Source organism: Corvus cornix, chromosome 24 (assembly GCF_000738735.6).
Source record: "Corvus cornix cornix isolate S_Up_H32 chromosome 24, ASM73873v5, whole genome shotgun sequence".
In the NCBI taxonomy this organism is placed as follows: Eukaryota; Metazoa; Chordata; class Aves; order Passeriformes; family Corvidae; genus Corvus; species Corvus cornix.
Window position 1 is genome coordinate 5,305,677 of NC_046353.1, and position 24,549 is coordinate 5,330,225.

Genomic DNA, 24,549 nt, shown 5'->3' on the forward strand with positions numbered 1-24,549 from the left:
CCGGGGTCCCGCTCCCCAGCTGCAATATAAATATGCAATTAAAAAATCGCCGCTAATTGCTTCACCCGAGGGGGGTTCCCACCCGGGAAACAAAAAAGCCAGGGAAAAAAAAAAAAGTAGAAAAATTAAGAAGGAGTAAACAAGTAAAAAGTGCATTTTTTTTGCCCTATAATTAAACACTGATGCAGCTTTAGGGAAAAATTGTGGAGATATCTCAGGGTTTGCACCCTGGGGTGGGTTTTTTTGGGGGGATGCTCTTTTTTTGGGGGGATGGGGTTAATCCCTGACTCTCCTCTCTCGCTCCAGCGCTAACAACCCCTGGCAGCTCTCGGGCTCGTTAGTCCTTCCGAAAAGCAATTAGAGAGGTTGGAAAATGAGGGCAGCCGCTGCCCTGAGACAGGGCAGGAATGGGGGGCGGGGGGGTCAGCTCCTAAACCCTGGGGCTGGTTTAGGGCTGCGTGGCTCAGCAGAGATCCCACAGTGGGATTCACGCTGGCTGAGCAAAGCCATCAGTAGGTTTCAGAGTGAACATCCCATTGCAACCTGCCCTGTGCAGCACCCAGCCTCGCTCTGTGTCCCCCAGGGCTTTATTGAACCTTCAAAATCTAAAACAGGCGGCTGGACACGTTCACAGCACTTGGGTGCTGCTGCCAGAGCCCAGCCAGGAGGAAGAGGAGGAGGAGGAGGAAGAGGAGAAGAAGGAAGAGGCGGAGGAGGGGTGCAGGGGCTCAGGTGCCGGGCAGCCAGACTTTGTGGGTGCTGATGATGTCGCTGAGCTTGGCCTTGATCTTCAGGAAATGCCTCTTGAACTCCAGGCCGTCGCCCTGTGTGGGGAGAGATGGGGGGGTTACATCCCCCTGCACCCCTCCATCCCCTGCACCCACCTCCCAGGGTCACCCCCACCCTGCACGGTCCTGCACCCACTTCACGTGGTCCTTCCCCCCCCTGCACCTGCCGTGCAGCCCCCACCACCCACCCTGACCCCCTGCGCACCTTGGAGAGGCGAAAATCCACCAAAATCTTGCTCTCCATCTCCACCAGGTTCACCTTGAAGATGAGTTTGTTGTTCCTCCTGTCCGTGGTCGAGATGGTGACCTGCAGAGGGAGTGGGAGCTTGAATTATTCGCTGATGGAACAGCACAGGGGGTCCCAGCCCCGATTTCACACCCCAGTCCCCACCTGGTTGGTGCAGCTCATCTTCCAGCCGTAGCCCATCTTCTCACACACCTCCTTCAGCGCACGGTAAGAGCCGTCGGCGTCCAGCTTGGTGAAGAACCGCGTCATCCGCTTCACCAGCCGCTGCCACGGGCTCTGCCGCCCCAAAAAAATGGTCCCAAAGGTCATAAATCCCACCAAAAAGGTCGTAAATCCCACCAAGTTCCAGCCCTGGCTCTGACAAATCCTGGCTTTCGGGGAGGAAATGTTGGAAAGCTGCACCCCCTGATGGCACAAGCCAACAACCGCATCCCAAACACCAGGAATGCTGCACGGCCACGTCCCAAACAGAGCAAGGTTGGCCCCTGGTATCATAAATACGGCAAAAATGCTCCTTAATGACACGTATATGATGCAAAGTTGCACCCCAAGAGTATAAACAGTGCAACCATGGATCCTGGTATCGTAAATTGGATGCAGACTTTCCCCCAAATGCTGCAGAGCTGTACCCTGGAACTGGAAAGTTGCATTTTAGTACTCAAAAAAACCTGCAAAATTGCACCCCAAATACCACAAGGCTGCACCCCGAGATGACAAACCTTGCCCAGCTGTACCCCAGTGCTGCCAAGCTGCTTCCTGAGAGTGTAAATCAGATGCAAAGTTGCTCCCCAAGCACCACAGAGCATGGCACAAAGTGCACCCTGAGGCCATAAATGATGCACGTTTGCACCCCAAATCTTGGTAGGCAGCACCCCGAGATGATAAAACTCACAGCTGCATCCCAGCCTTGTCAAGTTGCCCCCTGATATTCCACACACAGCAAAGCTGCTCTTTAATGTGGTATTTATGATGCAAAGTTGCACCCCAGTATCTGACACAGCTGCACCCCAATGCTGTAAATCGGAGTGAAGCTGCCCCTCAAGTCCCTGGCAAAGTGACAGACACGACAAGGATTGCAGATCTGCACCCCCAGTCCTGCACCTCACACCCTCAGGTGGTAAATATTCAAGAGCCATGGCCCCAACAGTTGCTCCCTGATATCGTAAATATGACAGAAGTTGCTTCTTAATCTCACCTATCTAAGGCAAGGTTGCACCCCAGTAGTATAAAAGGTGCAATGCTGGATCCTGATGTTGTAAATAGGATGAGCAGCTGCCCCCCAAATGCTGCAGAGTTGCACCCCAAGATGATAAACCTCACCCAGCCACACCCCAAACATTGCCAAGTTGCCCCCTGATGTTCAAATATGGCAAAGTTGCTCCTCACTGTCATATCTATGATGCAAAGTTGCAGCCCAGTTTATACAATGCAACGCTGGGCCCCAGGGTTGGAAATGGGATGTGAAGCTGCCCCCAAACACCCCGAGGCCACGGCAAAGTGTCACCCCGATACTAAAATTACTGAAAATCTGTGCCCCAAATCCTGCAAGCTTGCACCCGAGGCGATGAATAACAAAAAGTTACACCTCTGAGATTGCCAAGCTGCTCCCTGACATTCCCCATCAGGCAAAGCTGCACCCCAAACACCACAGAGCAGCCCCCGACCACTGCAAGGTGCACCCTGACACCATGGATGATGCCGAGCTGCGCCCCAAACACTGCGAGGTGGAATCCCAAGAGGATAAACCTCGCCCGGCCGCATCCCAAACACTGCCAGGCAGCATCCCGATATCCCAAGTGCTGCCAGGTGCCCCCTGCAGCCCCTGACCTGGGAGGAGCCTGGGGTGCCCAGGAGTTGGCTGTTGACCAGCATGTGCTCGGGGCAGGCGGGCTGTGAGAAGCTGAAGCCCTGCACCAGCTGGTCGATGCTTCCAGCGCCACTCTCCCAAGGCATCCCGCCCGTGCCGGGCTCCGGCTGTGACGTGGAATAGCTCGCCTTGTCCTCACTGCAAGGCAAGGGGGGACACAAGGGTTAGGAGTGCTGGAGAGAGCCAAATCCACGTAGGAACTGCATGGGATTTTGCAGGATTTGAGACGATCACAGGGGTTGTGCGGGGTTTCCACCCAACCACCTCCTGGAGGAAATGCCGGGAAAGCCCCGAGGTGTGCAAGGAATTGCAAGCCCGTGTGGAGGGAAGCAGAGGCTCACCCCAGTACTCCCTTCACCGGTGAGAAGTCTGTATCGGATCGGATGTGCTTGGAGAAGCCTCCAGGGGAGTCGGCGACCCCCCCTGAGGAGAGCCGAGCCCGCTTGGCATCTGCAAAGGGACAGGACACCCAATAACCCCCAAATCCGGGGGCACCAGCGCGTCCCCCTGCAGCCCCTTACCCTTTTTGAGGGGTCTGCTGTACCACCGGTCCTTCTGGATGTCGGGAATGGTGATCCTCGCCGTGGGGCTCTCCGTGAGGATCTTGTGCAGCAGCGCTGGGGGAGACGAGGGGGTGGAATACAATATGCTGTGTGTATTTGTGTGTTTATAAATATTTAGGGAGCTGCGGGGTGCTTACCCAAGGGAGCCGAATCGATCTTCTTCCAAGGTGGGAGGTAGGTTTTCCTCTCCTTCCAGTCGCTGTACTCCTGGCAGCTGTCGCTGGGCTGGTCCCAGGGCAGCTCTGCAGGGACACCCCGCTGCTGTCACCCCGCGGTGCCACGACCCCCGGGCACACTTGTGGCACTGCAGGGACGAGGTGTGCCAGGTGTCCCTGCCCTGCCACGGATCCTGTGTGCTCCCTATGCATCCCACACCTCCCTGTGCATCCCATGTTTTCTCGCACACATTCCATACCTCTCTATGCATCCCAAACTTCTCCTGTGCATCCCATACCCCCCCTGTGCCTCTCACATATTCCCCTTAAGCATCACATACGTTCCCCTTCTGCAGCCCTCTGTGCCTTCCGGACATCCCTATAGATATTCCGAACACCCCCCTCCGTGCACTTCACGTGTCCCTTATGGATCCCACACCTTCCACCTCTGGGCTTCACACATCCCTCCCCCTGTGCACTCCATACATCCCTCCCACCTCACATGTGCTCCTTCCCCATGCCATACATCCCTCGGCGCACTCCACGTGCTTCCCCTCATACATTTCATCCCTGCATCCCTCCTGCATCCCATGTGTACCCCCCTCCTCATCCCATACACTTCCCCTTCGCATTCCATACTACACCCTCTGCATTCCACACGGACGCCCCGTATGGACTCCATCCATACACCCCTATACATTCCACAAGCACTCCCCCACGTCCTTTGCACCCCTCCCGCGTTTCCCCCACGTCACACGCATTCCATCAACTCCTAGAGGCATTCCCTTATTCCGCTGGCCGCGTGTCACCCCCCCGCCGTGAATTCCATACATCCCAAAATCCCCACCTCCGGCCAGCATGGCTGTCAGCACCACACCACAGGCCCAGACGTCGACGGGCTCGGCGCGGAATTCCGGGCGCCGCAGCAGCTCCGGGGCCACGTAGGGCAGGGTCCCGCACATTTTGTTCAGCAGCCGCTCCCGCCCGTTGTGCCGGAACACCGTGGCCAGGCCGAAATCCGAGATCTTCAGGTTGTCTGGGCCCAAGCGAAAGCCAAAAGCAAAATTAAAAATGTAAATCGAGAAGTTGAAATTACCCCGCACCCAGCTAAATGAATGTAAAACGCAAATTAAAATTTAAGTAGAAAGCGTAAAAATTTTAATTGTAAATTCAAACTTAAAATTTCTAAATAAAAATTTGAACTGAAAATAAGTTTAAGATAAAAATTCAAGTTAGGATTTTAAAGTCCTAAGTTTAATAGTCGAACTTAAAATTCGAACTAAAATACAAATAAAATTAAGAGAAAAAAATCAAATTAAAGTGCAAAATTCAAATTCAAATAAAAGCTTAAATTAAGAAATGAAGCTAAAATATTTAAAAAACTTTAAACTAAAAATGCATGGTAAAATTTAAATTCAGAATAAAATTAAACCCCTAAATTAAAAATCCAAACGCAAAATAAAAGCATCCAAATTAAAACTTCAAACTAAACATTCAAATAAAAAAATACAAACGAAGAAACGATAACTTAATGAGGGTCGGAGAGGGACACGCCCGCCCCACCTCGCTCGTCCAGCAGCAGGTTCTCGGGCTTCAGGTCGCGGTGGGTGATGCCAATGCTGTGCAGGTACACCTGGGGATGAGGGGAAGGGTCAGCGCCGTGCGGCAACCACGGGAAGGGTCAGTGCCGTGCAGGAATCGCCACCGGCACCAGCGGCATCGCCACCTCCCGCGCTGCCGGTGATCCATCACTCACCACGCCGGCAATCAGCTGCTGGAAGAACCGCTGCGCCTCCGGCTCTGGCATCCCGACATCCGGCTCTGCACATGGCGAAGAAGAAGGGGAAGAGCAACCTTCAGCCGTGTGGGGATGACAATTTAAGGTGCCTCATTGCCCCGAAACGCCCCGGTACCCCCGTGCCGCACCGATGCGGTCGAAGAGCTCTCCGCCGCGGCAGTACTCCAGGAACAGGTACTGCGTGGCCCCCTCCCGCCGGTGTCCGTAGAACCGGACGACGTTCTCGTGGCTCAGCATCTTGTTGATGCAGATTTCCTTCTTGATGTTCTCCGGACACTCGGCCGCGCGCTTCATGTCCACGATTTTCACGGCCACGGCCTCCTCAGTGCGGCGGTTCACGGCCAGCTGCACCCTGCGGTGGGCAGGGCTCAGCGGGGGCACCGTGGGCACGGAACGGGCGGGGAAGGGGCAGGGAATGCTTCCCCCAGAGACAGGCAGCAGGCAGGGGAGGGGCAGAAAATGCTGCCTCTGGAGGCAAGGAACGGGCAGGGAATGGACAGGGAATGGGCAGAAATGCCGCCCCTGGAGACAGGGAGCGGGCAGGGAGGGCTGGCAAAGGCAGGGGCACGATGGGCACAGAGCGGGGGCACGCCGGTTTGCAAGGGGATGCCACGGGCGAGCAGGGGGCACATACGGGCAAGCAATTGCCGTGCATCAGGGGCACACACGGGGCACGTGATGGGCGAGCAGCGGGCACACACGGGGCATGCAAAGACCGTAGAGTGGGCAAACAGTGGGCGTGTGATGGGCAAGCAGGGCGTATTGGGCAAGCTGTGGGCACACACAGGGACAAGCAGCGGGTGTGCAAGTGGCACACGCGGGGGCCAGGGGGGACAGCGGCCGCGCAAGGGGCAGGGCAGGGGCCTGGGCCGCACAAGGGGCAGGGCAGGGCGTGCAAGGGGCGGACCCGGCCGGCAGCAACCCCGTCCGACCCGCCTCCCCGGCCCCGCCGCACTCACTCCCCGTAGGCTCCTTCGCCCAGCGTCTGCACCAGGTCCCAGTCCTCCACGAAGGGCACCGCCATCCCCGGCCCCGGGCCCGCTCCGGGCCGCGATCTCGCCCCCGGTCCCGGTCCGGCCACGCCGCCCTTTCCCGCCAGAGCCGCGAGCCCCGCCCCGCCCTGCGCGCGCACTGCCCGGCCACGCCCCCACCCGCACTCCCGCGCCCGCGCCCAGGCCACGCCCACCGGCCACGCCCACCCAGCCACGCCCCCATTTCCATTCCAAGCGATTAAAAGCAGCCAAACGGCCCCAACGTCCCTCTTAGAGAATTCGGAGGAAAAACCCCACCAAATTTATTTGTATTTATTTGTATTCTTCACAATTCCTGGTCAATCAGCCCCGGTGAGAGCCGCAGCTCCTGATTTGGCGACAGCTCTGTGTGTATACAAAAATCACTCCTGGCAGGATGGGGCGGGCAGGGTTCTCCCACCGCTGCCTGCGCTTACAAACGGTATAAAACAAACCCGAAACAGCCCCCCTCGAAACCCCACCAAACCCCCAAATCTCTGCTGCACAGGCCAAGGCTGGGTCAGTGCGGTGTCCGGCGCGGCTGGCGCCGGCTCCTCTACGTCCTCGACAACCCACGGTTGTCCAAATCTTTCACCTAGGCAGTAAAAGAAGAATTAGGCAAAAATCCATGTTTTTTTCCCAAACTGGGGGTGTGGGGTCATTCTGGTGCCATACCTTGTATATTCGGACCAGCCAGTGCTCTGTGGTGTACGCCTCCTCCAGCACGTCCAGCTCAAAGTCCTTGTTGCCGATTTCAGCGTTCCTCACCCGGTCGTAGCCTGGCGGTCGCTCTAGGAGAGGGCAAAGGACAGGCAGCGCTGCTGCATCGTGCCCCAGAGATGCCAGGGCGTGGTGGAGCCCCCCAAAAGCGGTGCCACGCCCCGGGGGTGACTCAGGGACTCACTGGCCTCGGTGTAGACCTGGCCGAAGCGGTAGTAGCACATCTTGTACATGAGGCAGTTGAGCAGCACCGGGGAGCCCTCGCGGTCGACTCGGAACTCCCCGGTGGGGGTGTAGTAGTCGTGCTCCTTGATGTGGCGTCCCGTGTCCGTGCTGCCCCCGATCCGCACCATCCACAGGAACTTGTTGATGTCTGCAAGGCAGAGAGTTGGGGGGCAAAGAAAGAGGGCTTGAGTTGATCTGGGGGGCCAAGAGCAAAGGGTTGAATTGGGGTGAAAGAACAAGAAGTTGGGACGAGGCAAAAGAACGAGGAGTCAAGTCAAGCTGGGGGGCCAGGAGGGAGAGTTGAGGTGATGTGGGGGGCCAAAAGCAAGGGTGAGTTGAGGGAGAGCTACAAAGGCACACGCAGCTCCAGACAGGAGCACTCCGGCACCGTTTTCACTCCACAGCCCCAGCTGGAGGTGGGACTCTGCCAGCAGCGCCCCTGGCTGGGTGTGACCCGGCTCCCAGTGGGATCTTACCATCGGATGAGTACCCGGTGAGGCCGCCAAAGATGACCAGCACGTAGCTGACGTCCAGCTCCCTCATGATCTCGTAGGCTTTCTCCTCGGTCGATGCCATGGCCTGGGGCAGACATGGTGTCAGCCAGTGCTGACATGGTGCCCAGAAAGGCTGGCCAAGGCAGCGGGGGAGGGAAGGACCCACCTGGCCAACGCGGGAGATGTGCGTGTTGTTCCAGGTGTTGTTGTCCACCAGGATGGTGCGGTTGGCCATGGCAGTGATCTGGTACCCGTAGTCCCACCAGGACATCACCTTGGCATCCTGCCCCAAACACCGGCCGTGCATCAGCGCCTCAGTGGGCAAGGCTGGGTGCCCAAGGCCCCAACCCCCCGTACCTCCGGCGTGTTGTGCCGCAGCCAGTAGTAAGCTTCTCGGAAGTCATCGAAGATGATCCTGCTGCCATCCCCGCCACGGGCGGACAGAACGATGGAGGGGGAGGAATAGGCCTCACTGGTCACCCAGGTGGAGTGGAAGGTGTAGGTGATCAGGAAGAACGCCATGACCAGGATCATGCCGCTGGCAACCTGTGGGGACAACTCAGGGTCTGAGCACTGGAGGGATGGGGCCGCCAGCCTCCCGCACTCAGCCCACCAGGACCAGGCATCTTCCCGAGCCGGCTCGGTGCTCACCTCATTTTTGATGGGGTAGGTGGAGTCCTGCTGCTTTTTGCTCTTCTTGTCTGGCCGGCTGATATCCAGGTTCTTCATGTAGGTGGACAACACCTGAGAGACCCCGATGCCGGACAGGATGCACATCACCGGAGCCAGCACCAGCATGAGACGCACCTATGGCAACAGCAGAACTGTCGGAGAAGGAATCCAGCAGAGAAGAGGGAGTTTCATGCCATTCCTAATCCAGCACCTCAAAATCAGTGGATATGTGAGCCTTGCGATAAACCCGGGGCTGATTTTTTTAGTGGGGAGCTGCCACCATCTCAGACACCTCCGAGGGAAATTCCCTGAGGTGCTCAAAACTGGCCCATGTGGGAAATTGAGGTCACTTCAGCAACCTTCAGTGGAGACAAGGATTAGTAGCTGCCTCCACACCAGAACTCAACCATGTTTAGTGTTCAGGGTGCCACAGGAGGAGTGGGAATGGGCTCATCAGCAGCTGTTTGTCACCAGTCCCTGCTTGAAAACCCAGAGCATTTGTTTGGGATTGCACTGGGAGCTCGGCTCTGGGAGATGGGGAACAGTGACCAGGCAGTGCTGACCACAGGGACATGAGTAACACCCAAACCAGTGAGTTTCGCAATTTCACCTTCCCTCAGTGCAGAGAGGGGTGAAAAAACCCACACTGACAGAAGGGAGAAAAGCCCTCAGGGTGAAAGAATCACCACTAAGTTCAGAAAAACAAATTAAATTGTTATGAGCACTTGGCAGCAGTGCAGCCCTCACCATGACAGCCGAGAAGTACATGCTGGTCACTCCGTACATGATGATGAAGATACGAGCGTCTGAGAGGTTGCTGAAGCAGTAGTAGAGACCAACTGAGAGAAAAAGGGGTCAGGTTCAGCTCAGAGATGAAATAAAACCAGGCACTGAGGGACACAGAGGGGGACAGCACTCTCTGGCAGGCTCAGCACGGCCAGAAGAGGCAGGAAAACCCTCTGGTGACAAACTCAGGGTCTGGCGACTCACCTGGGAACATGAAAACAAGGAGCTGCAGGTCAAAGTAGTAGGAGGACCAAGTGGTGGGCTGGTGCTCAGAGACGGAGGCGATGATGGGGATGTTGTTCTTGGCGTAGGAAGGGTCCAGCAGGGAATAGAAACGCCCCGTCCATGGGGAGATTTTCCCTAGGAAAGGGGAGAAAGATCCTCTTTGATCCAGCAGAGTAATAGGCAATGCTGCCATGCACTCTGCCAAGGAAGCACGTGTGAGGCTGAATGAAACCTCATTTAGAATCTCTGTTACTCAAACCTGCCGTTTTGGGAAGGAAATACAATGCACTTTCACCCTAAAAAACTCCTCCCTGCTCAACCTCTATTTTTAGCATCTCTTCGCTACTACAGAGCAACAATCAGTATCTGCAGCACCAGCCTGGTGTCCCCAGAGTCTCTGCCCCTCCTATCTTACAGCTGCTGCTTAAATACTCCTTGCTAATGCACAAATTCGGGCCAGTCCCAACCTCCCCCTTCGAGGGGACTCATAAGCACCGCACAGTAACACAGAGTTAGGATGGACAAATTCCGTGCCTTTGGGAGTGAGGAAAGAGGGTGAAACACCCTTGTAATGGCCACAGCCTTGGGCTACCTGTGAGCATCAGCACGGCGCCGACGGTGAGGAGGACGAAGCCCACCAGAGAAATGACGCTCCTGAAGAGGATTTCGAACTGCTGGGGGTTCAGCTTGCTCCGGAGGTAGTCCACGAAGGCGTGGATCTGGCACAAGCCGAAGACTCCAAGGGCAGCCATGTGCTCCGAGGAGAGGACAGGCTGGGAGTGCAGCAGAGCACGGTCAGATACGGAACCGAACAAGAGCCGTTACCAGCTTTGTTTCCAAATCACTTCTCGGCACAATCTCAGTCACAGGGAAATGTTCCAATGTTCCCTCCCTGTGATTGGCACAGCTGGCACGAGTCCTTTTCCTACATCCGCTTTGATTCTGATAAGAATCCATGTGGAAAGTTAACTGGATTCTCTTGCAAACACGAGCCAGGCAAGCCTGTTTCCTGCCATACCAAGATGCACATGGCACGAGAGTTTCCTTCACCAAAACCAAAGATATTTTTATGAAAGACAACCAGTGCTGGGAAGGTTATTAGGAGCTTTGAAAGTCATCCAGCACCTCCAAAGGCTCATTTCGCCAAAGGTGGCAAGGAATCAGCATAACAGGAGCTGGAACAAGGAGTCAGCACCCACTTACAACCTCAACGATGAAGGCAAGAAGGAAAACCAGGTGCCAGCACGCTGCTGTTCGGTTACAACCAATCCCCAAGTCTGCAAACCCTCCTGGTGCCCACCTGGAAGCCAACAAAGGAGATCTGCATGGAGAGGATGGTTCCCAAGCAGTAGACTGTGCAATAGGCTACATAGATCCTGTGGGAGAAGCGCCCGGTGAGCATCAGCACCAGGACGTGCAAGGGGATGAGGTTGATCAGGAAGACGTAGCCGCCCCACGAGGAGACCTGCCAGGACACAAAGCAGACACACACCCACAAGTTCCAGGACTGAACAGCTGCACAGCTGAGGTGAAACACAGAAGTCTGGCTTTCCTGGGATGGCAGGCAGGATTTTCACCTGGTAGCAATACCAGCTGGGATCTGCTCTATCCTAGGGCATCCTGTACATCCCAGCTGCCAGAAATACGGATTTTTCAACACTATTAAGAAAACTTCACATAAAACCCACTAGTTTTGGGAAGAAAGGACCCATTCCAAATCCACCTCCACAGAGGTTCTAGCTCTCTGGACACACGGACGCAGCAACAGCACGCCACGGATTCCTGGTGAGCGTATCCAGAGGGATCTCAGAGTCAAGTTTAGCCCAGAGCTGGGAGAAGGGACACTCACCATGTAGAAATAGGCGAGGGCACACATGGCTGCCCAATAGATGGAGCCAGTTTTGACGGCCTTGATCCACATGTAGTAGGTCAGGAGCATGCAGAATATGGCAATACCTGCGGAAGGACCCGGAGCCGTTAATGTCACCCCTGGGGCACGGCAGAGCACTCAAGTCATTAGAGATAGATTTGTAAATGCTTGTGCTGCTCCATCACATGAAGAGCCAGGCCTGGGAGAAGCGTTTGATATCTGGTTTCTAGACTGAAACTCTGCGGGGTTTGCGTCTAACAGCTCACGTGGCTTCTTCCAGCCACGCCGGTTGGAAGAACTCCTACACAGCCCCCAGAATCCCAGCTACAGCAAAGGAACCTGGATCCTCCTCTGCCCCAGGCACTGACAGTGAGAGGACTGCCTTTGCCAGTCCCAACATCATGGCTGGAACAGGGATAAAAGCACAGAGGAACCACACAGTAGCTCCAGTTCCTGGCAGAGTTTGGGGAGGTAACAAAACCCTTTTTGATTGGCAAACAAGGATACTGGGGTGAACTCGCTGCCAGAGTTGGGAAACACTCCCTCTACTCCACGGCATGGCCAAGAACCACCTCTGATCTCTGATCAGTCAGGTTTATACTGCACAAACCCAGCAGGGATCACCAGGAAAGGACAGGGCCTCTGTTGTGCCCTGCAGCATCTTCCAGCACCCAACAGTCCTTAAAGGTTTCCCTGAGGGTCACAAACTCACCTTCATTATCGTAGGAGCCGGCGACGGATCGAGAGATGTATCCAGGCACAACAGCGATCATGGCGGCAGCAAGGAGCCCTGCCCCTGCATCCTGGGAAAAACACTGGGATTTAGGAGTTTTATTACTCAAAGGAATAAAAACTGAGCTTGGAAACAAAGTTTTCAAACAGATCTCCCACTTCCCAGAAGGTTGGGGTTTTGAGGAGTGTGGCGGTCACCTCCAAAGCTCTGACCCAGCTGCTCTCCCAAATGGCAAAGAGCTCCTGCTCCTCTGGAAAGCCAAAGCCTGTGGGGCACAGCCCGATGGCCCCCGTACCTTGAGCTCTTTGGTGAGGTGGTAAGTCACGATGGTGGTGAAGGAGGAGAAGAGGGGAGCCAGGAACACGCAGACGTTACGGATGTCGATGGTGATGTGGAAGAAGTGCAGCACGTGGTAAATCGCTGCTGATGTGATCATCAGGCCTGGGGATGGAAGTGACACCGCTACCAGAGTGCTCCAAAGACTCACCAGGAAGGAGCTGCTGCCCAGGATGCATCCCCAAGCTGCCCTCTGTTCCAGCTGGCACTCTTGGATGCACTCTCCACCCCCTCTCCCAATTCTCCCCTGCACCAGGTGCCTTCCAGCTTGGCAAAAGCTTCACCTGGGTAAATGGTCCCCCCGATGATCCTGCCCAGGGGGTACCATGCTCGGTCGTCAAACCAGTTGTGGAATTTGTAGAACCCCTCCTCAGCCAGGAAGCGGGTGGTGCGGTAGTTGAAATACCTGCAAGGGTGACAGGGTGTGACAGCACCGTGAGGGCTGATCCCGTGAGTTCCACGCACAGGGAACTGGCCCAGTTTCCCTCAACTGCCCCAAACCTCAGCTGCAAAGGTTCATTCCTCCTCCCAGTGGGGTTAATAGTGCTTTTACAGAGGTGACAGTCTCCCTTGGGACTGATTTAATCAGCAACAAACTTGGGACATCACAAATTGTGCCAGGAGCTCTCTCTCCTGCTGTGCCCAGGTCAGGAATAACCTCCCATCAGAAAAGCAATGGCAGGTAATTCTTGGATCTGGGTTGCAGGAAGAGCTCTGGGTACCAAGTGAAAACCAAGCTGTACTAAAAGGTGCCCTCCAAATCCCACATCCTCAATGGGGATTAACTTGAGCCTGAACTCTGTGTGCTCCAGAAGAGGAAAAGCCCAACAGGCCCCCAGGAAAGGAGAAGACGACACTTACGGGTCAAACTCATGGATGACACTTTCAAATCTTAAGACAGAAAAAAGTCTTGTGGAGAAAGCTGCAAACACAGAGAAGGGGCAGAGTGAACACACAGAGCTCATGAGTCACCCTGGGTTTTCCTGCACCAGGAGCCATCCCTGAGGACACAGACTTACACAGGACAGCTGCCATCGACAGGATGAGGAGCTTGAGCAGCGTGTCCTGCTTCTCATAGGAGAGCCGGAGAAACCCCAGCTTGGTCATTTTCACATCAAATGCAGGGCCTGAGGATCCTTGAACAGCTGGACACAATCAGGAAGGTATCAAAGAGCGACTCAGACCACGTCATCTTTAAAGGCTTCATGAGCCTTTAGACTTTAAATCCCCCACTCTGGCCCAGCCTTCCCCCCAAACCCCTCACCTCCTGTCCTGACCTGAGCTGTCACTCCAAATCCTGGCTGGTTTTCCTTCCTTTACAGAGCCCAGAACTTCTCTGGGGCAGAGGATGCTCCTGTTTCTCTGTGCACAGAACAAAACCTCAGTGTAAACTTGAGCAAAACCTCTGCCTTCCCTCTGGATGCTCTCTGGAGTTTAACCATCACCTGCAAGCAATGCACAAAAAATATAACCCATGGACAATGCAAGAAATGGATGCTTTTTCTCACACATAGGAGGTCTGAACAGCTCCTGGTTACTCCCACTTTGAATTACTTATGTCAAATATATATATCCCAGTAGCTTGTTACTGCAGGCCAGGACAGTAAATCAGTTTTCCCCACATCAGACAACGTGGCCGTTTAATTCAACCTCACCAGGGGGAGGAAAAGCCACAGAAATCCTGGGGTTGCACACCAAGGAAGTGAAACTCTTACTGGAGAATCACAGCTTTAGTATCTTTTTACCTTGAAAACATTCAGATTTCTTCAAATCATTTCTTGCCCAATCCATCAAGAAAACCCCTCCCGCTGCTCTGGGCGGGTTCAGTCCCAGCACGGGCGGGTAAATGTGCAGCTCTGATCTCTGAGCTAAATCAGGGAGGATGCCTTGGGACAGGCTGAGACTTAAAACCTAAACAATCCGGGCCTAAAAAAGCCTTCCTGTGCCCAAAAGTGATTCCGACTGGCACACACTGGGCACTGCCTGCTACAGAAATACCGCGACTGGATCCCCTGCGATAATGGAGCACAGTGCAGATGCCTCTGGGCACGAGTGGCTCTGCCGGGGGGTGCTCCGGGGCCCCAGCGCCCTCGGGGGGGATCCTCCACCACCCCCCAGGAGCTCTCAGTGACACAGAGCGCTCCCGACACCCCGTGCTGCCCGCCACGCCCCGCGAACACCCCCAGCCTCCAGCCCTTGGCACCCCTCAACCCGCCGGGCTCCCTCTCCCCACACGCCTGGGCACCCTCCGAGGCCCGGGCACCCCATGACCCCTCAGCTCCCTCACTCCGCAGACCCCGCACCCCACATACCCGGGCAGTCCCCAACCCGGGCACCGCGCCGCCCCCAGCCCCCTCAGCCCCGGTCGGCTCCCGGTGCCGGTGCCGTCCCTCACCGCGGCCCCGCCGCCCCGTCCATCCGCCCCGCGCAGCCGCCCTGCCGCGGCCGCCGCCAGCCCGCGCCCCGCCCCCGCCCGCTTCCCATTGGCTCTCCCCCACGCCACTCCAGCCGCGCCCGCGCCCATTGGCCGGAGCGCTGAACTCTTCGTCGGCTGCGGGACGGTGCCTGTGGCGCACGGCGCCTCCCGATTGGCGGAGCGGGAAGTGGGCGGAGCCGCGGGCGAAGGAGCCGTGACGTGTCCGTCCGGGTTCGCGGCGCCCGAGGGGCGGGGCGGGGCTGCGTGGGTCACGTGGGCGGAGGCGGAAGCGGGCCGGGCTGGCCACGTGGGCGGCGGAACCACTGCGGGGAGCGGGGGGGGGGGAGCCCGTCCCGGGGAACTCCCGCCCGGATGAACGAGAGCGGCAGGCGCAGAATGGCTGAGAATCGTGGTTTCTCCGTTTAATGTTTCAGTGTGAAAATACTAGAGAAAAGTTGATAAACCAGCCCCAAAATATCCAAAGGGTTTTTTTGAACGTCACCGGTTCCTTCCCCGACCCGACAGGAACATGCACGGGGAGGGGGCCGCTGCGCCCGGGGGCGGCGGAGCTCCCGGGAATCCCGGCTCCCTCCCACGACCTGAGTTAGGGGAGATGGAGGGAGCGGGACGGGACGGGGGACACGGGGCAGACACGGCAGGGACACAACGGCAGAACGGGGGAGGGGCTTCCGACCCACTGGCCCGAGGCAGGGAGACGGCACGGGAAAGGCGTACAAAAGAGTCCACTATAAAACAAGCGCAGGGCACAACCCGGCTCCTGGAAACTCACAAAGGTGTTAAAAACCCAGATTTTTTTCCCCCAAAAAAATTTCCAGGGGGAGACGCGGAGCTGACAGTGACACCTCGTCAGGCTGGGTGCTGCCCGTCGCTGCAGATCGGGGGCGCAGAGAAGCCCGTGGGTGTCCCCCCTGCCCGGGGCCTGGGGGCAGCTCAGTGCCCCGGAGCAGCCCCGTGTTTGGCAGGAGAGGGTGAGGAGGAGGAGGAGGAGGAGGAGGGGGAGGAGGAAGCACCGCTCAGGGCGGACTGAAGGTAGACGGTCTTGTGAAAGAGTCTGTTGCTGAGGAAAACCACCAAGGAGAAGAGACGGAGCTGGAAGTGGCTGAAAGGGAAGAGAATCCATCAGTTCCCGATGCCAGGAATGCCCCCGGCAGGGTTTTGGGGAGCGCTGGGGGAGGCTGGGGATGTTGGACAAGGATCCAAGGTGGGAATGAGGGATACTCACTACGTTTTGCCGGGGGTCCTGGCTTCATTGGCGCTGATGATGAAGAGAGGGAAAAGGATGGAAAAGAGGCAACCGCTGCAAGGGAAAAATACAATACAATAAAATAAAATAAAATAAGGGGCACTCGGGGGGTCTGGTGGGTGTCAGGAGGAGGAGGGGCCCAAGTGGCTTTCCCACCTGATGATGTAGGAGGACTGCATGGCTGTCAGAAATGCCAGTGGCAAGCCGAAGCCGAAGTAGTAGGGCCAGTTCCTCTCGATGTTGGACAACCGTTGGTGCATTTCGATTCCTGCCAAGAGGAAAATCCCGTGGGAATGAACCCGTGGCGAGGAGACACCCTCACTAGAGAGTCACAGAACCATTTAGGCTGGGATCAATCACCTCCTTTGACCAATCCCCACCTTATCAATAGACCAGAGCACTGAGTGCCGCGCCCAGTCATCCCCTGAGCAACTCCAAGGATGGGGACTACACCATCTCCCTGGGCAGCCCCTTCCAATGCCTGACCACCCTTTCAGAGAAGAAATTCATCCTGATGTCCAACCTGACCCTCCCCTGGCACAACTTGAGGCCATGTCCTCTCATCCTGTCACTTTTTACATGGGAGCAGAGCTGACTCCCACCTGGCTGCCCGCTCCTGTCAGGGCGTTGTGGAGACCCAGGTCCCCCCCGAGCCTCCTTTTCTCCAGGATGAGCTCCCCAAGCTGCTCCAGACCCTTCCCCAGCTCTGTGCCCATCTCTGGACACGCTTCAGCTCCTCAATGTCCTTCTTGTCATGAGGGGCCCAGAACTGGGCACAGCACTTGAGGCCTCACCAGTGCCTCACCGATGCCCTGGAGCTGTGGCCACACTGGGGCTGGTACAGGCCAGGTACCACTGGCCTTCTTACCACCTGAGCACACTGCTGGCTCACATTCACCCTTCATTCCATATAAAAACTGCTGGAAGATGAGTCTGTGACACCCCAGTTGGATGCTCCTTCAGTGGAGAAACCCGCAATCCTGGTAAATTCCCCCTTTCCGCGCAGGGAGCCCTCCCTCACCTTTGTTAAACCAGCGGTACTCGAAGCAGTAGAGCGAGTAGAGCAGCGACATGTGGAGGAGGCTGATCAGCTGCCCAATGAGGTCGATGGGGAACAGGCTCACGATCATTCCCTGGGACAGAAAAGGAGCAGATTGAGGGAAGGATGCTCAGGATTTGGGGGAGGGAACCACCCTGGCTTGGTTTCTCATCTCACCTGGATGAGGAAGAGCGCCTGCAACAGGAGGTTGAACAGCATGTCAGCGATGATTTTGCTGACGCTGGGGAAGGGGTGAGGCTTCCTGCCCGACACTTCGAACGCCAGATCCGCGATGTCCTGCCAGCAGAGACAGGGGCTTGAGGCAAATGGAACTCCAGAGCAGTGGGGGCTTCAGGGAAATTAAACCTGGGATGATGCTTCTATTCCCTCCAGGAATATGCCCACAGCCTGTTCTGGGGTGGGATTTCATCTTGTGCCCCCACACCACCCGATCGAGCCCCACCCAGTGAGGAAACTCCCCGTTTGCTCAAGGCAGAGCCCAGGTTCCTGTCACCTACCTGAAACCAGATGGCATTGACCACCTTACTGAGCACAAAGAGGGGCAGGACCCAGAGAGCACTGAAAATGGAGGTGAGGATGAACTCCAGCCAGGACCAGACGTCACCATGTAAGGAAGGGTCACCTTTGGAAGACAGACAGACAGACACACGTGAGGAACTGGTGTAGGAACCTCCAAATGCTTCCTGGCACAGCTGTCAGGGAATTCCTCCTGACTCTAGTGCTCTAAGTGTCTTTAAAAGCACATTTCCACCCACTTGATTTTTATTTAAATGCAAACACACACAGACAAATGTGTTTGAAATGGCAAGACCCCCGGGCTGGATCCCTGACATGCACAGGCTGTCAGCAATGATCCACCCCTGGTTTTCTACTGGGTGATTAATGATGGGATTGGTTGGGACTGGGAGGAAGAGGAAAACAACACAAGGAGACAGAGGTGTGAGGAACAGCTCAGTGGGACAGAGACTCAGCTCGTGAGGGTGTTGGGACCCTCTGAACGCATCCCATGGACTACTGAGCACCCTGGAACACCTCGAGGGGAAAGGCACCCACCGATGATCTGCGCCGTGACCGACTGAAGGACGGGGATGAACACTCGGTAGAACAAGAAGAGACTAAGCTGCAGGGAAAAACAAACGAACAAGGGTTCTCAGTGAGGCATTTTGCACTCCTCTGGCTACAGATCCAAAGGCACATGTGCTTCTCCTCCCCCAGTGATCCATAAACACAGAGGAGCAAAGATTTGTTTAAATACAGCCACAATCTACAGCTGAACACTTTAATCCATGCCAATCCCTCATACTCTGCACCAGTGTAAGGAGAAAATGAAGCCATTTATTTGGTTATTTGATTTATGAAGTGTTGGCTCCATTAAGGATCAGCCTCATGAACCAGGCATGGGAAGTCAGAGCTGAGGAAGTGTCTTTAAGACATCAATATCCAATTGGCAAAGCAGTATCCCAGGCTGCAGCAAAGCAGGAATTGAATATTCAGGTGGAGAGCAGTCTCTAAGACTTGGAAAAGCAGCTTGGGTTTCATGTGTGGGTCTCTTGAGTAAGTCTACGGTCCTGTATCCCACGGTGAATCCGTCAAAATACAGCTTTGGGATGGGAATGTGGTGGCTCTGAGCAATTCCTGCTGCCATGCTGATGGCTCACCACTCACAGCAGGACGTGGGTTTTCACCGGGGTTTTAAAATAAAACCCATAATAAATAATAAAAATTCCCACATACCCAGAAGACGCCTCCATTCCAGGCACAACACTGAAATATCCGGCTCACTATCCGGGGTTCACTGTGGGAGAGAGGCGTGTTAATGTCCCAGCACCTGGACAAATGTCCCCTCACGAGTGCCAACTTCTGCCCCACACTCTGGACACTTTGGAAAAGTCACCAAGAACCAGCTCAACACCAGTGGTGCACCTGATTTTATCCAAACACAGAAATCCTGGAAGGAATCCCTGCACAGACTCACACCATGTCTCAGCCAGTTCAGTCTCTACAAGACTTACATCAGGGAGACTCGTTCAACCTTTAGTAAGTCCCAAAATCTGCACTGAAACAGAAGAAAAGCAAAGCTCTCTTCCAGATTTTTAAGCATGTATTGGAGATCTCGGGCTTTGTTCTCTCCAAACTCTTGCCATAATAAAATTTGGAAATTTGGGGCATTTTTTGGTCTTGGAAGAGACTGTTTCAGCTTGGGGTGGTTTTGGTGTCTCCATTTGGACATGCAAGAGCAGCTCTGTGGGACTCTGCAGCACTTCCCCAGTCAGCTCTTGACACCAGAGGGATTTTGCTATAAAGAAAACCAGCAAAATCCAGCTGTTTATTTATATAAACAAACCAAAAAAGTTGTACCTTTCTTCAGAGGCAGATGTGGAGCTGCAGAGACCCCTGAGGAGTATCGGGATCATGGGAGACTTTTCTTGCACCTTTCAGCCAGCCTCCCACCCAGCCAGCCACAATAATTGGTAAATATGTCTCAGAATGTGCATTACTGCCCAAAACCACTGCGTGAGGTGCCAGCCCAGTGCCATCAGCGCAGCAGAGACATCCTGGCATGGTCTGGGAGTCAGATATGGGAACAGATGCTGTTTGCTCCCACGTGGGGATAATTCTGGCATTTCCAGAACCACTGAGGTTCTGCAGTTCCAGACTCCCCAAAACACAGCAGGGCTGGGGAAGAGACACTGGATCTGCCCTGACATGGACATCGGATCCAAGCTGCTCTTTCTTCCCTGATCCCACGATTACCAGCAACAGCAATGGATCTGAGATAGCACAAGGATTCAGGAAGAAAAGAAACCCATAAATCCAGGTTCTTTCAGGGGTAATTCAAGCTGATTATCAAACAACATAAAAGGTCTGACTTCTTATCTCACGGTAACAGCTCCAGCTCCATTACGCAGCAGAAAAAGGGAGTTCCATGCCACGTGTTTCCCATTTATTGGCTCTGACTACCAGAGGAGAAGAGAATTACCCCATTTACCCCATTTCTGACCGGCCACGCCCCATACTCACTTCTCTTGCTTCTTCTCTTCCATGTGAAACCTCCGCTGGGCGAGTGCGCTGTTGGCTCTCCTCCGCCTCTGCTCTTCCCTTTTCTGCTGGATCCGGGCGTCCAGCTTGGAGATGGTGCAGATGCCCCAGATGGAGTCCTTAATTCCCTGTGGACATGAGGAGAGAGGAGCAATCAATGGGATGTGGCTGACCCAGGCCATCCAAACCCTCCTGGTGCCATGGCTGGCCTCGCTCCCTGGCTGCTTGGGCTCAGCTGGAGCCAAGGCCTGGAGGAGACGCACCACCACCTCTCTTCCATGGCCCAGTGACCTAAATCACTGCACATTCCAGCGTCTCCAGGACCAGCATTAATTTTTTCTGTAAAGGTGTGATTTCTCTTCCAATCTGCACTATTTATAACCCTGGCAGAAATCAGAGTCAGATCTCTCCCAGCCTTGTCTGGCAGGAAGCCCCTCATCCCCTGCCAGCTCTCTGAGGCCAATAAAATGGAATTACACCAGTATTTGGGATGTGCAAAGTCTCACTTTATGTTATGAGTTTGATGCTTATTCCTTCACAAATAAAAGCATCTGTCTTCATCCCGAAACTTCCTCCCACCAGCCACATCCCTGCAAATCTGTTAGTAGGGGAGTGCCCAGAAGTTTTCCCTTACTCCACATTTGGAAGATTTGCAGTGCCGTCTCCTAGGACTCGGCTTGTCCAGAGCAGCTGTGGCTGCCCCATCCCTGGAAGTGCCCAAGGCCAGGCTGGATGGGGCTTGGAGCAACCTGGGCCATGGCAGGGACATGGAACGAGAAAGACTTAAAGGTGCCTTCCAACCCAACCCATTCTGGGATCCTATTCTATTATTTCCAGCTCCAGATGATCCCATAACCATAACATCAATTGTGTGTCATCACAATTTCCCTTTAAAATAGAGGTCATAAGGATGAGCCAGGACGGTGTTACCACCCTGGTGGCAGTTGGGCACATGGAGTTCTTGATCAAAGAGGACAAATTTCAATGCCAAATTAATGTCTGAAACAGCAGAGCTGGGCCCTGACCCAGGCAGCTCTTCCAACTGATGGTGTAGGAGCACTGGGAAATGACAAAACTCCTGCTTTTAGGTTGTAGCCACAGGGCTTTCACCAAATCTTTGCTTCTTTTCCAAACCAAGTTATTTCTGAGCACAAATTACTGCATGAGTGGCTTTTAGCCTGTGTTTACCCCTGGATGGAGGAAGACAGGGTGGGACCTTATTGCTGGGACAGAGCTGCTGTGGTCACAGACATTCATTTATTATTGTTGTTAGAATTATTATTAAATTATACACATTATACACTCTATATTAAAATATATTATACATTTTGTGCGTTGTTCTATACTATTATTTTATAATTAATACTATTATTAATATTATTGAGATTTTTCATTAATTTGTGCCCAAAGGAAATCCATCAGAAGTTCAGCAGCAAACACCGAGCCCTTTGCACATAGACACACCACACAGCAGTGTTAAAGTACACCTGGAGACCCTTTTCCTTCAAATTCCCTGATGCCATGGGAAGGAGGGTGCTCCCAAAGCGAACAGGAGCACCCCAGGACGCGGAGCCTCACCCTGACGAGGTCATGAAGGAAGATTCTCACGCTGTCTGCCATCTCGACTCCAGCATCACCTCTGCTTCCCAAACTATCAACTACAGGGAGAGGGGGAGAGCCAGGCCCAAGCCTCTCTCATCCTGGAGAGATGGGAAACGGATGGAGCCTGCGGAGAGAGAACACACAGGGCCATGGCAGAACTGGTGACACTGGGCTGACCGGGGAATGACAAATTCAATCACACTCCGGTGATTTCCAACAGGAGTCCCGGCCCTCACTGGGAATGGACCCACCCTGCTCATATCACAGTGTTAACGAGCTCAGGGTTAGAGCTCAAGGTTAGAGGAACGGCTCTTGGAAAGCACCAGAGAACTAAAACCAGCATCTGAATCAAGGAAGAAAAAAAAATCACCAGCTAACAAAACACGTGTGTTCCCACCAGGATGCAAACCTCTCATTCCTCCCAGGCACAGCTCCCAGCAGCTCTGGAGCAGGCTGGAGTCACAAACCCCGGCAGGGCAGTGGTGCTGCTGCGGCCGCAGGACACAAACAATCAAAAATCATTTTAAAAATGGGTTTGTTTTGGTTATTCCGAGTCAAACCCTGCCGGGATCTAAGCTGCAGAACCAGAAATGGGCTCCAGATTTATTACCGAGTTAGTCAAAGGCAGCTTCATCCTAAAAACCCGAGTCACGGAATACCCTGAGGGGGAAGGCACCCACAGGAACCGCCCACCGCTGAGGGGTGACCTGGGGGTCTGCTCCCCCCGACAGCTGAGGGGGTGACCCTCAGCCACACGGCGAAGGGCGGAACCCCCTCGTGGCTGTCGGGGGTCTGTGCGACGCCCCATAATCCAGGGGCGCCCGTACTTTACCTCAGGGCTGTCCCCACAGTCTCCCCACACAGTGCGTTTGAGGGGCGACCGTTCCCAAATTCCCTCAGGGCCGCCCCCGCAGTGCCCAGAATCCCCTCGGCGTTTGTTTCGCCACGGCTACCCCGAGGCCCGCGGTTCCCGGGGGTGCCCCCCGAAGGTCTCTCCGTGTGCCGCCCCCCGGTCCCCCCGCACTCACCGGGGCCGGGCCGGGGGCGCACGGCGGGACGGGCCCGGCTCACACGGCCCGGCCGCGCCCACCGCGCATGCGCCGCGCCCGCCGCGCACACGCACTGCTGCGGCCCCGCCCGCTGCCGCTCGCCCCGCCCAGCGCGCTGGCCCCGCCCACTGCCGGCCCCCGCCCACTGCCGGCCCCCGCCCACTGCCGGACCCCGCCCATTTCCCGGCCCCGCCCACTGCCGGGCCCCGCCCACTGCCGGGCCCCGCCCACTGCCGGGCCCCGCCCATTTCCCGGCCCCGCCCACTGCCGGGCCCCGCCCACTGCGCATGCGCCAAACGCCCAGCGCGAACCCGCCCCACCCCCACCGCTGCTGCGCGTGAGCGCTGCTGCCGCCCGCCGCCAGGGGGCGCCACGTACCCGGGGAAGGGAATAGGGAACGGGGTGGATACGGGGGATACTGGGAATACTGGGGGATACTGGGGGATACTGGGGGATACTGGGGGATACTGGGGGATACTGGGAACACTGGGGGATACTGGGGATACTGGGGGATACTGGGAATACTGGGGATACTGGGAACACTGGGGGATACTGGGGATACTGGGAATACTGGGGATACTGGGGGATACTGGGGATACTGGGAATACTGGGGATACTGGGAACACTGGGGGATACTGGGGATACTGGGAATACTGGGGATACTGGGGGATACTGGGGGATACTGGGAATACTGGGGAATACTGGGGGATACTGGGGATACTGGGGGATACTGGGGATACTGGGAATACTGGGAATACTGGGGATACTGGGGATACAGGGAATACTGGGGATACTGAGGGATACTGGGGGATACTGGGAATACTGGGAATACTGGGGATACTGAGGGATACTGGGGGATACTGGGGATACTGGGGATACTGGGAATACTGGGGGATACTGGGGGATACTGGGGATACTGGGGATACTGGGAATACTGGGTATACTGGGGAATACTGGGAATACTGGGGATACTGGGGGATACTGGGGATACTGGGGATACGGGGGATACTGGAGGATACTGGGAATACTGGGGATACTGGGGGATACTGGGAATACTGGGAATACGGGGAATACTGGGAGTACTGGGGATACTGGGGAATACTGGGAATACTGAGGGATACTGGGGAATACTGGGGATACTGGGGAATACTGGGGAATACTGGGGGATACTGGAGATACTGGGGATACTGGGGATACTGGGAATACTGGGGGATACTGGGAATACTGGGAATACTGGGGATACTGGGCGATACTGGGGATACTGGGGATACTGGGAATACTGGGGATACTGGGGAATACTGGGGAATACTGGGGGATACTGGGAATACTGGGGATACTGGGGGATACTGGGGATACTGGGAATACTGGGGATACTGGGGATACTGGGGATACTGGGGATACTGGGAATACTGGGGGATACTGGGGATACTGGGGGATACTGGGGGATACTGGGGGATTCTGGGAATACTGGGGATACTGGGGATACTGGGGGATAGTGGGGATACTGGGGAATACTGGGGGATACTGGGGAATACTGGGGGATACTGGAGATACTGGGGATACTGGGGATACTGGGAATACTGGGGATACTGGGAATACTGGGAATACTGGAAATACTGGGGATACTGGG

The 24,549-nt window shown here is 55.4% G+C and overlaps 3 protein-coding genes across 11 annotated transcripts; all 3 read right to left on the reverse strand.

Annotated features, from left to right (window-relative positions):
• Positions 1-569: 569 nt before the first annotated feature.
• CHEK1 (checkpoint kinase 1) lies at positions 570-6,523 on the reverse strand. 2 transcript variants are annotated; one of them, XM_039565049.1, is made up of 12 exons: positions 6,378-6,523; positions 5,547-5,770; positions 5,377-5,441; positions 5,184-5,253; positions 4,468-4,656; positions 3,603-3,707; positions 3,424-3,519; positions 3,244-3,325; positions 2,863-3,040; positions 1,180-1,311; positions 994-1,095; positions 570-824 (listed from the first exon to the last, which is right to left on the reverse strand). In XM_039565049.1, the coding sequence occupies exons 1-12, from the start codon at positions 6,440-6,442 to the stop codon at positions 729-731; spliced, it is 1,404 nt and encodes a 467-aa protein (XP_039420983.1). In that variant the 5' UTR covers positions 6,443-6,523; the 3' UTR covers positions 570-728. The 2 variants fall into 2 exon arrangements, with proteins under 2 accessions (XP_039420983.1, XP_039420982.1); XM_039565048.1 differs by having other exon boundaries at positions 3,244-3,352; positions 6,378-6,522.
• Positions 6,524-6,706: 183 nt separating this feature from the next.
• Positions 6,707-14,935, reverse strand: STT3A (STT3 oligosaccharyltransferase complex catalytic subunit A). 8 transcript variants are annotated; one of them, XM_039564979.1, is made up of 19 exons: positions 14,885-14,935; positions 13,754-13,934; positions 13,509-13,634; positions 13,351-13,411; positions 12,774-12,895; positions 12,449-12,594; positions 12,133-12,223; positions 11,400-11,506; positions 10,851-11,015; positions 10,143-10,323; positions 9,530-9,685; positions 9,287-9,378; positions 8,519-8,674; positions 8,225-8,413; positions 8,034-8,150; positions 7,850-7,952; positions 7,333-7,521; positions 7,104-7,219; positions 6,707-7,023 (listed from the first exon to the last, which is right to left on the reverse strand). In XM_039564979.1, the coding sequence occupies exons 3-19, from the start codon at positions 13,594-13,596 to the stop codon at positions 6,985-6,987; spliced, it is 2,118 nt and encodes a 705-aa protein (XP_039420913.1). In that variant the 5' UTR covers positions 13,597-13,634; positions 13,754-13,934; positions 14,885-14,935; the 3' UTR covers positions 6,707-6,984. The 8 variants fall into 8 exon arrangements, with proteins under 8 accessions (XP_039420913.1, XP_039420911.1, XP_039420910.1 ...); XM_039564977.1 differs by having other exon boundaries at positions 8,225-8,674; positions 13,754-13,851; XM_039564976.1 differs by having other exon boundaries at positions 8,225-8,674; positions 13,767-13,934.
• A 367-nt stretch (positions 14,936-15,302) lies between these two features.
• On the reverse strand, positions 15,303-22,955 carry EI24 (EI24 autophagy associated transmembrane protein). Its single transcript, XM_039565020.1, has 11 exons — positions 22,899-22,955; positions 21,847-21,994; positions 20,251-20,396; positions 18,964-19,024; positions 18,283-18,349; positions 17,727-17,851; positions 17,386-17,505; positions 17,191-17,302; positions 16,326-16,437; positions 16,149-16,223; positions 15,303-16,025 (listed from the first exon to the last, which is right to left on the reverse strand). Exons 2-11 carry the CDS (start codon positions 21,886-21,888, stop codon positions 15,857-15,859), a joined length of 1,029 nt encoding a protein of 342 aa, XP_039420954.1. The 5' UTR covers positions 21,889-21,994; positions 22,899-22,955; the 3' UTR covers positions 15,303-15,856.
• Between the last annotated feature and the right edge of the window lie 1,594 nt (positions 22,956-24,549).

Excerpts from the sequence above, each read along its gene's own strand:
- CHEK1 (XM_039565048.1), bottom strand. The coding sequence starts at position 6,442 with ATGGCGGTGCCCTTCGTGGAGGACTGGGACCTGGTGCAGACGCTGGGC. Across the intron at positions 5,442-5,546 it reads AGAGCTCTTCGACCGCATCG|AGCCGGATGTCGGGATGCCA; the intron begins GTGCGGCACGGG and ends CGCCATGTGCAG. Across the intron at positions 1,312-2,862 it reads GCACCCCAGGCTCCTCCCAG|AGCCCGTGGCAGCGGCTGGT; the intron begins GTCAGGGGCTGC and ends TTGGGGCGGCAG.
- STT3A (XM_039564977.1), bottom strand. The coding sequence starts at position 13,596 with ATGACCAAGCTGGGGTTTCTCCGGCTCTCCTATGAGAAGCAGGACACG. Across the intron at positions 11,507-12,132 it reads CGGCTCCTACGATAATGAAG|GTATTGCCATATTCTGCATG; the intron begins GTGAGTTTGTGA and ends GTCCTTCCGCAG. Across the intron at positions 7,220-7,332 it reads CCAGGTCTACACCGAGGCCA|AGCGACCGCCAGGCTACGAC; the intron begins GTGAGTCCCTGA and ends GCCCTCTCCTAG.
- EI24 (XM_039565020.1), bottom strand. The coding sequence starts at position 21,888 with ATGGCAGACAGCGTGAGAATCTTCCTTCATGACCTCGTCAGG. Across the intron at positions 20,397-21,846 it reads TCCTTCATGACCTCGTCAGG|GGAATTAAGGACTCCATCTG; the intron begins GTGAGGCTCCGC and ends TCATGTCCACAG. Across the intron at positions 17,303-17,385 it reads AGGCGCTCTTCCTCATCCAG|GGAATGATCGTGAGCCTGTT; the intron begins GTGAGATGAGAA and ends TTTCTGTCCCAG.